Here is a 12,105-nt window from a genome sequence, read left to right on the forward strand (position 1 = left end):
TCTTCTATGTTTTTATGCACTTACTATACGGTATAAATAGCAGATCGAAACGCTGACCAGTCAGTTGAAGAAGTTTGTGTCTAGCGATAGTTCGTGTTCACTTTGCATCTATCGTAACTGTTCTTTCTCTACGGATACTTTCAGCATCGATATCTTGAAAAAAACGCAAGCATGAAGACTGCCGTCGCTCTTTTCTGCGTACTTTACTTCGTATGTTGCGGGGTATGTGTTTGACCGGTTTAAAGTTTCCATGGGTCGGGCTCGATTACGCTAAACATAGAGAAGAAAGAACGTAGACGATGCTGTGAAACTGAATTTCACGGAATATCACAGAATCTATCGTTTCTCTAAACTACATTCGAAAAATTAATATTTTTCATTTTCGTAATTTTAGGTTACTGCCAATGACATGTCCGAGACGTGCTTGAAACAAATGGGTCTTTCTATCTGTAAGTGAAAACTCGTTGCAACGTTATAGACATATTTTAATATGTTTCATCATGCCATACGATTTTATTAATAAATAGAAACCAACGAATTGAATACTTTTTACGCTTCAAAGTAGATACCTTTTATAGGAAAAGAATTAAATGAACCATTTTAATACAGAAGTGTAAATACAAATAGGAATATAATTTGAGCTGGTCCAGATCCGCACGCTAGCGGTGTTACTCTCTGACCGAAAGCCCTGAAGCCATCGTCGCCTGTCTACCGTTTATGGTCTGCCTTTGTCCCAGTCTTTTGTCTATACGCTGTCGATGGCTTCAGTGCTTGAGAAAACTAAAAGACCAGATGTAGAGTTTTCTTAGAAGTGGTGACCACTTCAACAATTCGAAACGAAAATGAATAATAATGAAAATGTTGTTTCGATAGTTGACCTAGGAAACTTAATTCGCGACAACAGCCAAGAAGGAATAAGAACACGAGGATGCTTCGAAGGTTGTCTGATGCAAAAGATAGGTCTGGTACGTACAGTCTGATTCTACTTAAAAAGTCCAGCATGGAAAATTTATCGGGCAAACACAGAGGGTTGCTGGAAACGAAGATTGGCATAAAGAGCGTGAGTCTGATTGGCTACTTCGTATAGATTCGACACAATCATAAAGATTTTGAGCGTATGTGCCGAAAGTATCGCATATACGAATAAAACGATACAACGACGCGCGATGATGAACGATACAAAGCGGTTTCTTCTTTGTTTCTGTGTCATCCCGCTAGTCTTCTTTCCAGCAACGCATAGTACTTGGATTCTTACCAACGAGAAGTATAATAAAAGATCCGAATTACGAATAACATACAAAATTAGTATGCAGTATTCGATGTAGTATGATGTAACAATTAATTTATGTGCAGTGAATAACTATATCTTAACCAGTTATAGTGCGCAATTTAGGTTTAGAAATCTCTCGTGGAATTAGGTCATGGAGTGAGTAAATTAATTAATTGATAGTAATTAAAAACTGAATATGAAATATCAAGGGGAACAACATACTTGCAACACAGCCCTATGAATTTTTAAAAACCGCGATCCAGAAAATTATCGGTCACTGAAAATTCTATGTTAAAGTTATAGCAATACTCTAAATTAATTTTAAATCCTACGTGCCCGCAAATTCTTTACTTAAAATTCATTTATTCGTCTGTCGTAAACGACGCTTTTCGATATACACATTTGCTTACTGGCCTTTTCTAAAATGTTCCACTTATTTTAGATGGATGGTAACGTTATTAATCTGCGTAAGATCGACGAGCAAATCGACCGAGCATATCCTGACAGTGAGAAGAAGGACATCATTCGCGATACCATACACCAATGTGCCTATGATGGTACGTCGATCCAACAAATTATAAGACGATTTTCCGTACACTTGTTTCACGCGTTTCTATTCTTTCTTATTTAGCTGCGAACGACGACCAATGCGTGGTTGCCCAAAACTTTGGTAGATGTGGCCTAGATCAACTGAGATTCGCTGAACTCGCTCATCGATTGACATAATCGACAATGGCATAAATGGTCGAGGCTTGCTCTTAAACTCAACAAATTCCGGCAATGTAATTCATGTAGTTTGTAAAGTAATTCGCTGAGTTAATTGTAAAAATTATCAATAAAACGAAAAGCATTTAAACGACCACCTCTTTATTCTTGTTCAAACGAACTTTATTTTTATTTGCAAATTGAAAAAATGTCAACGACTGGTAACTAACTAATAAATTAATAATTTCATCGAAATTCTCGCATTGAAACGAAAGAATCTTTTTTTACTAAAAATATTGGAGAGTAATGCGTAAAAAGAAGAATAAATAATAACAAAAATAATCTACGCCGTGGCAGATCTCGATACACATTATTGAGACATCATTTTTCTATTTTTTCAAGCAATTAAAAGGCATGCAACACCACCGCCGAGATTAAACCGCGAAGATCATCGGAAAATTATTCAGTCTAATTAATCTCCTATTCCTGCAAGATTTCCGCTTTAAAGTATCCTTCGAAACTCGAAGATGTGATTTAGGTAGCTGGAACACCAGAAGCTATTAATTAATCACTCGATCGTTTCACGTTTAATCGATTCAATTATCAACACTGTTTGCAATCTATTTTGCGCACAGACAAGCGATTACGTGATCACTCGCGGTTAGATGTACGGACGCCCTCTTTTTCCTCTTCAATCTTGTTTTTGCTCTATTACTGTTTACTGTCAGAGATCCTGAAGGTCGCATACACGGAATGAAATGATTTGTCGTAATTATTCGTTCCTATTCGTGTTGGTCTAATATATATGAATTATTTATGAAATATTTACGAATTACGACGTAGTGAATTCCTAAGTTCACCTTTTCTCGTCCTTTTTTTTTTTTTTTAGAATAAAATGCAACGTGTAAAATTGTTAGGAAAAGTGTTATTGGCAGCTAACATAGTTCCTTTCACGAATATCACGTTTTGCGCGTAATTGGAACGCTTACTTAAATTATTAATAAAAAGTGTATCCTTCTATCTCGTGTCGTTAAAAAAATATTTAAAAACAAAGCGATAAAACTTGTATTTTACGAAATTCGACGAAGCTTAGGTTTAACAAAAATCAGTTTCGTTCGTGCTGAATTAGAAATTGTCCTTATCACGAGGTTTAATTACGAGATTCATGAGCACAACAGTTTCAATTGGAAGCTGACTGGTCAAAGAAGGTCCTCCGAGATGCGAAACGCAAAGTTGGCTGCAAATGTTTGCGCGCGTTGCCCGTAGCCAGCCGGAATACGCGATTCAACATAAATGAAATTACAAAGTCAAATGCAGATTGGGGTAGGCGCGCGTCGGATAAAGCCACTTAATGCAAACGACCGTCGTCAAAACGGCTAAACCTTTTGTTTAACACGCGGCGAATTAACTGCGACCAGCGATGACACTCGATCATTCGAATCGTCTACCCCCTTAGCCCACCAGACATTCCTCGCTATAATTTACAACGGAAACACACGACGAATAATATACCGAATTATCGCAGAACGATTCCGTTGCCTGATCGAACTCGAAATAACAACCTGAACAATTTGTGAGAAAAAAGAAGTAGGACTTTAAGAGATACGATCTTGATTCTCAACGTTTTCCTTGTAATTAAATTATATAGTTAGATTTGTGAGAAAAATTGAGAAGGATCGTGTTTTTCACTAGTTCTAATTAATTTATCGTTTCCTTGATAATAGCAGTTAGGTCGCTCTGAGTATGGAAATAGCAGGCGTCTGAACACTCATGAACGACAGTGTATATTCTATAAAACAGTTATCTCATATCCAACCCGATCATCGTTCAAAGTTCTAACTAAACTAAAGCTACGTTAAAGTAAATATTTCAAATTTCTATTAAAATGGAGAAACTGGAACGAAAAAGTAGACTGAACTGTCTATACGAGATACTTGTACGACAGAAGGAGGTTTCTTCCATTTCGATCAATCTTGCTTAAGACGCGATCCCTTTCTTCGAAATAAGCTGAAAATCAGTTTAGATCCCGTTGAGACACAGTGTTTAGCCCTTAGCCCGCGTCGCACGAAGTGACGGATAACTTTGTTACTATAATTCAATCGACTTGTCTGGCTCTATAAAGGCTTCCAACCATAGAACACACGTACGTGTATACATTGACTCGTACAAGATATCGTGATACAAATGCGTATCGTGAAATATAGACACGCTGAACGTACACACAAGCTCGAGAACGAGAATGTGGTCGAGAAGAATACGGATGGAAACGATAGCTTGCTTTATAATCGAGTTTACATTCGACGACGACGTCGCGAACGTCGCATACTTATGTCGCGACGCACACGATTGTACAATGATTCCGTGATGTACGTCGTTGTTCGCCATTGTGCTTTTGTTCCACTCGATCATGATGGTTTACGTTGCGCTTCAACGTGGTCGTTTGTTGGAGGACGAGGCAGTTTAATTGGTCACGAGCACACGAGACAACGTACTAATTATTTAACCGTTCTAAAAATAACTATTTTCACGAACTGTTTCCTCCGACCAGGCTTTTCTCGTCTAAATTCAACGTTGCTTCTTGTTTGCACGATTAAGCCGAGTACTTACATCTTTGCACACGGTATACCTATGCAAACATCGAGATACGATTAAACGTTACTTTCGCATAATATTATGATTACCTCACTTATAACGTACGCATCGCGATATCACGATAAGCTAAATAATTCTTGAACGTTTTAACTGCTAGAGAAACACGTCGATGATCCCCAAGGAACTTCGGATTGCTTCGAACGTCAATGATACGAACCTTGATGGCTCCTCGCAATCCTCAAATTATCGCCATCATCGATGATAGGAATTACGAATACGATGTTTCTAATTGAAAAATAACGATCGTTCGTGATAATCGTGATAATCTCGATGATGTTTCGTTACTTGCAAATAATTTTGGATGCCACTGAAACTCAATCTCAACCATTTTCTGCTCAGATGGAAACAACGACTATCGATGAGTATGAATAGAAGAATAAATAGATACGAATAGAACTTCACTGTATTTCAATCTACGTTTCTTCAACTTCGAGTGTATCTCGCCCCGTGTTATTATATTATCGCGCTAAATGTTTTAAAAACTTTATCTCCAAAGAGTTGGGCAGTTAAACGAGTCTCAAAACTTAATAAAAAAAAAAAAAGAAAAAAATAAAGAAAAAGGAATCTCAAAAACGATATCGTCAAAAATTCGACCTCCAATTTCCCTTCTCGCCACCGTTATCTTATATCTTTCTCTTCGATTCCACAAATCTCACCGATCGTGAATCAACGCAAAAAGTTACGAGTCCAAGCCAAACCCCTACCACAACCATATTACGATAAACTGACGTAATGTAACGACGATCTAACAACAGGATGGAACTGCAACGAGGAGGAACGTTATCGTTCGCGATATTATCTCTGGCCTACGCGGCGACTCTCGTCGTTATTGCACGAATTGCTCCGATACCACGCGGCCAATCGAACGTTTCCGGAAATGCGGTTAATATAACTGCACGGCGCATGTCCCCGGTCGAAATAGCGCCAGATGATAACCGCGTCCGACCCGGACCCCTGGAATTCCGCTATCCTACGATGAAATTAGCATCGCTGGAATTCCTAGCCGCGGAAGTTATGGGATCGAAGAACCGGGCAAGGGCTCTTTCCATTAAGGCGCTGGCTGCGAATTATTCTCGAATTATCTGGCCAAACTACGCCGTTTTATCTCTATTATCGAGACACCGAAACACAGCCTTCGATCGTTCGAAAATCGCAAAATATTCGACACCCTATACCGTAGATGAATTATGTATAGGCTACGCGTAGGCAAGGTCGATTGATTTTTCATTTCATCGTGAATTTATTTATGAAATTTTAGTCTCGTCTTTCTTTCAAATTAATCGTTCAATGATATTACACGTTACTCGCATGTGGACGTTTATGCAAATTGAAATGTATAAATATAGCTAGAAACACGAGATACGTTTCAGAAATTAAATATCGTAAAGAGTATGTTAATTTAGATTTCCTCTATATTTTTGCATATTATTTGTATGTATATGTCGATGCATTTCGGTCTCCCACAAACGCATAAACGTCCATAATCCATTTATACATTAGCTGCAAAACGTAGTTTTTTTTTTGTATGTTCCGATGAATCAATTTCAGAGAAATGTGAAACATAACGAAACGAAATGACGAACGGTATCAGCATTTTACCTTGTGAGTATTTTTAGAAGTAACCGCGGTGGATATGATAAGGGTGATCGAAGGTCGGATAGGTGATGCAGTCTATTTAGCAGGATAATTTCGTTGTTGATTGCTTGCGACGATAAAACGATACGCTCGAGTCCTGAAATCAAAGCAAATATCACTGACTCGTTCTTTTGAAATCGAAGATCAAGATATTAAGTCGTAACATACGTATTATAAGTGGCCGATCAAAGTATTAAGATCGAAGCTTAAAAAACTTCAAATCCGCTAGATCTTATTGGATAATTACTGTAAAACCTATGTCAATTAGTCACGAGATAATATCTCCCACGCGTGTACACTCGATTTTTCCAAACTATCCGATCAAAGCACGAGGGAACGAAGGAACGTACGAGTACGAAACGATCGACATAAACTAAACTGTCCAATAGATTTCTGGCTGTAATCGCGAAGACTCCGTAGCCACCCATAGCGAAATCCCATATTTCGCCCCCACGAAAGAGTCCTTTCTATAGCTGTAGGCGCGCTCCAAGAGCCTGATGCGCTAACACGCGCACCACTCGAGCCTCGTACGTTCTATACAACGGGTGCATGGCTGGTAAAATGCGCTCACGAGCGCACGGTTACCGTGATATATAGAACAGCGTGTAACATCGAGGTATTTCGCCAAGGCACACACCAGACCACCCTATACATTATGCATATATTACGCTGGTACGTGTGCACACGACGCTTCCGTGCATACGCAGCATGATGTACAGGGTGTACCAGGTGTCGCGCTGCATTATTTACTATGAGAGTGAACTACGACGGAGGCGTTGGCGCGTGGTAATGAACTGAAAATAAGAACGCGTCCGAACCGATCCCGATTACGTACGTAATGGTTCAAGGTTTCGTTCGTTTTGCTCTAATAAAGCGTTCAACCCTTTCGTATCTACGGGCGAGATATCTTGCAATTTAAATGGCGTTTGTGCTACGCTATCACGCGTGTCGTTTCGTTGAAACCACATCGATCTATTTCATTGTACGTTTCATCGAAACGCGAGGCTAAACCGATCGATTCCACTTTTGCTAAATTTGGTAATTTCGTTGCTCGGAAGCACAGATAGCGACGATCCTGTACGTTTTATTCGTCGATCTTACGAATGAACAAATGGTTCGAAAAGTGAAAAGAGAATCTAATTAATCGTACGTCTACGGGCAAATACAAGTTTGAGAAAAAGACGACCCCGAGAATTCTGAATACTCCCTAAGACGTTAAATCGCAATTACGAATTCCTCTCAGATTCCAAGCATTCTGTATCCTACCTTGAATCCTAAACCTAATTTCCGCAAACGACTCGCCACTAAAAGATAATTATGAAACACACTACAAAAAATCGAATTTTCTACGCAAGTATCCTGAATTCTATTCTACGTCCAGAATTAAATATACGCGAACGATATAACCCGAAAAGAATTCGAATAAAACGTGAATGCACCCGTACGAGAACTCGTCTTTTTTAGAAGCGCGATTTTAATTTCTTCGGAGTTCGCGAGGAAAAAAAAAGGGTTGTTACGAAGCCGGTGGAAAATAATAGATCGCCATAAACGCTCCCAGGGCTCCAACAACGTCCACGGCCCGTACATAGTCTGCGACTAAAACGAAAAACAGAGGGACGTCGAAACGACGCTGAAGATGGACCGAGTTCCCCGAGTGAAAACGGCGACTAATAAACCTAACCGCCATAAAGACGGTGTGTATCCAACGTAGTCAGGGCTCATTGTGAAAACTCGGTCGAGTGGCCCCAGTGCCGCGGAATTTCCACCATAATAATTTGGCCGTGCCACGATTACGAGCGATCGTAAAATTTCGAGACGGTGCACCGGCGAAATTTCGCCAACGCCACGCCGTCGACGACGCGACGACGACTTTTTGAACCCGACCCCGGCCCTCGTGGACAATTTTCCGGCGTCGAAAGCGACGGAGAACGAAAACTTGCAGCCAACTCTGACGTTACGAGTATAAAGATAAGAGAGTTTCGGTGGAATTAATTTTCTTGAACGTTCCTGAACGTAAGGATCGACCTTTGTTTCTGTCTACATGGTGTTTTAAACAGACGGTCGAAGTGGATTACAGAGCATAAAAAATGAATGACTAACTTGTAAAATATAATTAACTCGCAGCAAGCTGCGTTGTTAAAAATAGTAATTTTCGTGAAAATCTGTTCATAATCCGAGATTCTTGACAAATGTCCTTACAAACTTTTCCAAAAAAATCTAAACTACTTCTGTTGGCAACGTGTCACATTCTATATCGCTCCGTTTTTTCTCAGCATTTTTACAATTCGCGAATAGTTACACAACCGAGTAACAGGAATTTGCACTCGTAAATTTTGTCTGAACGGAAGTGATTAGATATGCAGAACCTCTTAACTCACTTTTCACGAAGGAAAGTAGTATATTCTAGTTTATATAATATTCCAGGCAAGTATTAAATTCAAAATACAATTTATTGGAGAATTTAAATTTCTTCCTAACTTGATCCTGCGCCACGTACATTTCTCGCACGCTTCTTTTTAAAAAAAAAAACCAGTGAATTGTAAGAAAAAAGATTTCACGGATATGACAGAAGGAGAACACGACAAGACGCATTTCACGTCTTTTATAGAGTAATTTTCGAGTTCGATACGTCGCCGATCGATTTCATATTTCCAAAATTGCCCTTTCATCTGGATCTTAAAGCTACACGCGTGTTTCCTCATCGTCGTCAAAATTTTCAAATTAATAATTGTACCTTTACCTTGTAATTATCTATTTTCAAGAAACTTGCATCTTTGAACCTAACAGGTTGCTTTCATTTTCATTCATCGCATATTAGAATTCTTCCGTTTAATCGTAAAGCGACGTTAAAATTATAAAATAAACAAAAAATGTACTCTACTTATAATAATTCTTGTAATAGTGATCTTCGTATAATTCCCGATCTCTCGACAATTCAGACGCGGAAATACGCAGAGTTTCGGCAAGTTACGACGAATCAACCCTGCGCACCAAGGTCTATGCCCTGTCTGTGTCTCTCTGAATCGATTTTAGGCGCGTGGTCCACCATAGGCGTATACACCCCATGCACAAAACGATGGGAGACGAGCCATCGTCTGCACTCGGCCGCGAGTCGTATAAATTTTTCCGAAATGACGCACGATTAACCCCGATTCACCTGCATCTCGATAATAGGCCGACTAATCGAGTGGAAAACTGAGCGAACGCGATCTCATGGGCAACTAAGCGATCACAGGAAGTAGATGGTAGATCGTAGAAATGGAAAGAGAAGTCGCGGAACGATGTTCTACGAGTTCGACTTTAGAAATCGACCGAGAGAATCGTGTACGAAGAGTGAAAATACCGTATCAGAGAGATGAAAAGAATTAGTTGGTACTAATTAGCTCGATGAAGTAATTTGTGAATTATTACCATTATTATTATTATTTATAATCGATTCTAGAGATTCGTTTCATTAGACCTTAGGCTGTAAGTAGTGGTAGATAGTGTGAGTGAAAAAAACGTGAACCTTGCGACAACAATAGTGCAATTGTGCCCGCGAATACGTTATCACTAGCTACACACGTTATACGACTGATAAGAGAGATAGTTGGTAGTAGATGTCAACGAACCAGGTAGGTGGGATAAGATTTATCTTATCCAGATGTGTGCCTACTGGTGTTGATCTCCATTCGACCATTTGTCTCCCCATTCTGTAGATTTTTCAAGCAAATTATTTATATAGATGTCTAATGCGTAGTACTTTGCACGTTACCAAGTACCAATGAGTTAATTATACTTTGAAGACAAGATGGTAGAAACTTCAAGTTGCGAACATAACGTAGAACAAGAGTGGAAATATAAACTTACAATTTGAAATTGAGATTTGAATCCTAATTTCTGAATGAATCTGAAATAAATTACTTGGAATAAAATCTAATATCGTTAAATTATGTTTATTACATCCGTCGAATCGTTATAATATTACCTTCGCTGCTAATGACGCATTTTGATAAAACGATATTGAGAAAATAATAAAAGCAACGAACAAAATAGTTTCGATGAGAAAAATGTGCAACGAATACAACGGAACGGTCGTATTTTAGTAGCAGCGAAAGTGATATCCTATCACAAGTGAAAACTCCACTATTTCTTATTACTATTACAGGAATACTTTAATCCTTAGGCGTAATATACCTCGCGATATCTACTAATCCGCAATGCCGCCCATCCCACTTCTTTTTCTCCCACCAACGTGGATAAATACGACACACGCGTTCGCCTATAATCGAGAGAATACGAGGAAACAACCCCCTGTGTCTCAACGCTCGTACATCGAAGTTATTTCCAATTTTTTCTATTCACCCCGTTTCTCGATGCTATCCATATTAATTTTTATTTCTCGATGTTGTATGTAACCATATATGTTCTTCAGCTTAGCAGAGTATGTTATTCCGGTTATAAAGAAATGTTCTTTGATCGTAAATTTGGACGTATAACCCGAATATCGATCAGGCAAATATTTAAAAACAATAGGATCTTGACATTTTCGCTGATACGGTTTCGAGATGCGCGTTAACGGAGCAGGGCAAACGTGAGTAGAGGGCGGAACGCGTAATGGCGACGTATCGTGAAACGATGAAACACGATAATAAAAGCAAGTGGTCGTATAACTAAGGTTTTAGTCACCGTTTCGAAATATCGGGTCGTTCTTCGTGGAAACGTTCCCATAGTTGCGTTCGAAGAGGCACCCCGCAACACCCCCTAGACCTCCCAATTCGCTATTAGCACTTTTCGCGATGTTTCTTGAAGCTTTACGTTTAAACATGATATTTTACGACTAAATATTCCAGTCGATTTTCAAGGATGAAAATTTAAAATGTTTCGAAGGTTTAAGTACATGGATATGCTTGTAATAAAAGTGGCAGATATTAAAGTACCTTTATTCGTTCATATGAATATCAAAACATTGGTTCACTTTTTTAACACCTTGTATAAACGTTTAAATGTACTAGTAATATCGGAAGAGTTAACTCGAGACATGTATCAAATTATTGAAATCGAGCTTACAGTGGTGCGCAGCGTGCCTACGTTTTCCTACACAGAACGCGAAAGCCAAGGGACGTTGGATCGTTGAAGTTGAAACGCGCCAAATGCGTGAAACTCGCGTAGGTTCTAATATTTTTGCACCACCCACGCGCAGAAACGGGTTTCCGCGGTATACGAACACCAGTCCATTCACTTTTACGATGTTAGAACCGGAGATTATCGACATTGTTAATTACATCGATGTCTATTTCGTGATTTTCTATTAGGTAGAGGCGCTATCGAAGTTTCAAGGTCGACCGATTTTTCTCTCCCTTTTTCGTATCTAAGATTCCATTACGTAATCATTGATCACTAAAAATTGAGAATTTAATATCGAATTAAAAATATCGTAATTGAAGTGGTAATTCAATATCATGCCATGTTATTAGACACCGTGTATACGTTAGTCTACGCAACGAATAAATGTATATTTCTAAATAAATCTCAAAAAGTATCTGAAATAGCAAGTCGTAAACAATACGTGCCTTTAGAAGTCGTTAGCAAATTGTCATTTCAAGTTTAGATCGAGACAAAAAAATGAAAGTAACAAACACGTTCAGGAAACTTGTAACAAACCTGATTCGTTTCCCGCTGGATCGCCTCCTTTTCAAGATGAATGCACCACATTGATTGACTCGTTTAAATAATCCACTCATTTACGTGCTCATTTGTACGCAAATGCGTTTAAACCGTGCTACCTAACTTCCTTTTCGAAACGAACGACTATCACGCCATCACAGTCACGTGACTGTTTTTCAATATTTCATTGTTATTCA

The 12,105-nt window shown here is 38.9% G+C and overlaps 2 protein-coding genes across 3 annotated transcripts in view; one reads left to right on the forward strand and one right to left on the reverse strand.

Annotated features, from left to right (window-relative positions):
* Nucleotides 1–12,100, reverse strand: part of Spri (Src homology 2 domain-containing protein sprint) — a 209,619-nt gene extending 197,519 nt beyond the window's left edge. The window contains exon 1 of one of the 2 annotated variants that reach the window (XM_072002995.1): nt 11,906–12,100. The gene's annotated coding sequence lies outside the window, so the exon portion shown is untranslated. Of the gene's footprint in view, nt 1–24; nt 156–11,905 lie in introns of those variants that run through there. The other variant, XM_072002994.1, reaches the window with a different exon arrangement.
* LOC139987165 (uncharacterized) lies at nt 53–2,126 on the forward strand. Its single transcript, XM_072003116.1, has 5 exons — nt 53–222; nt 395–449; nt 874–965; nt 1,713–1,827; nt 1,902–2,126. Exons 1-5 carry the CDS (start codon nt 172–174, stop codon nt 1,994–1,996), a joined length of 408 nt encoding a protein of 135 aa, XP_071859217.1. The 5' UTR covers nt 53–171; the 3' UTR covers nt 1,997–2,126.
* Nucleotides 12,101–12,105: the final 5 nt, after the last annotated feature.

The sequence above is a fragment of the Bombus fervidus genome, chromosome 5 (genome assembly GCF_041682495.2).
Source record: "Bombus fervidus isolate BK054 chromosome 5, iyBomFerv1, whole genome shotgun sequence".
Lineage (NCBI taxonomy): Eukaryota > Metazoa > Arthropoda > Insecta > Hymenoptera > Apidae > Bombus > Bombus fervidus.

Bases quoted from the DNA above. Each gene is read 5' to 3' on its own strand.
- LOC139987165 (XM_072003116.1), top strand. From the start codon at position 172: ATGAAGACTGCCGTCGCTCTTTTCTGCGTACTTTACTTCGTATGTTGC. The intron at 450-873 runs GTAAGTGAAAAC...TTGTTTCGATAG, and splicing joins ACAAATGGGTCTTTCTATCT to TTGACCTAGGAAACTTAATT. The intron at 1,828-1,901 runs GTACGTCGATCC...TTTCTTATTTAG, and splicing joins ACACCAATGTGCCTATGATG to CTGCGAACGACGACCAATGC.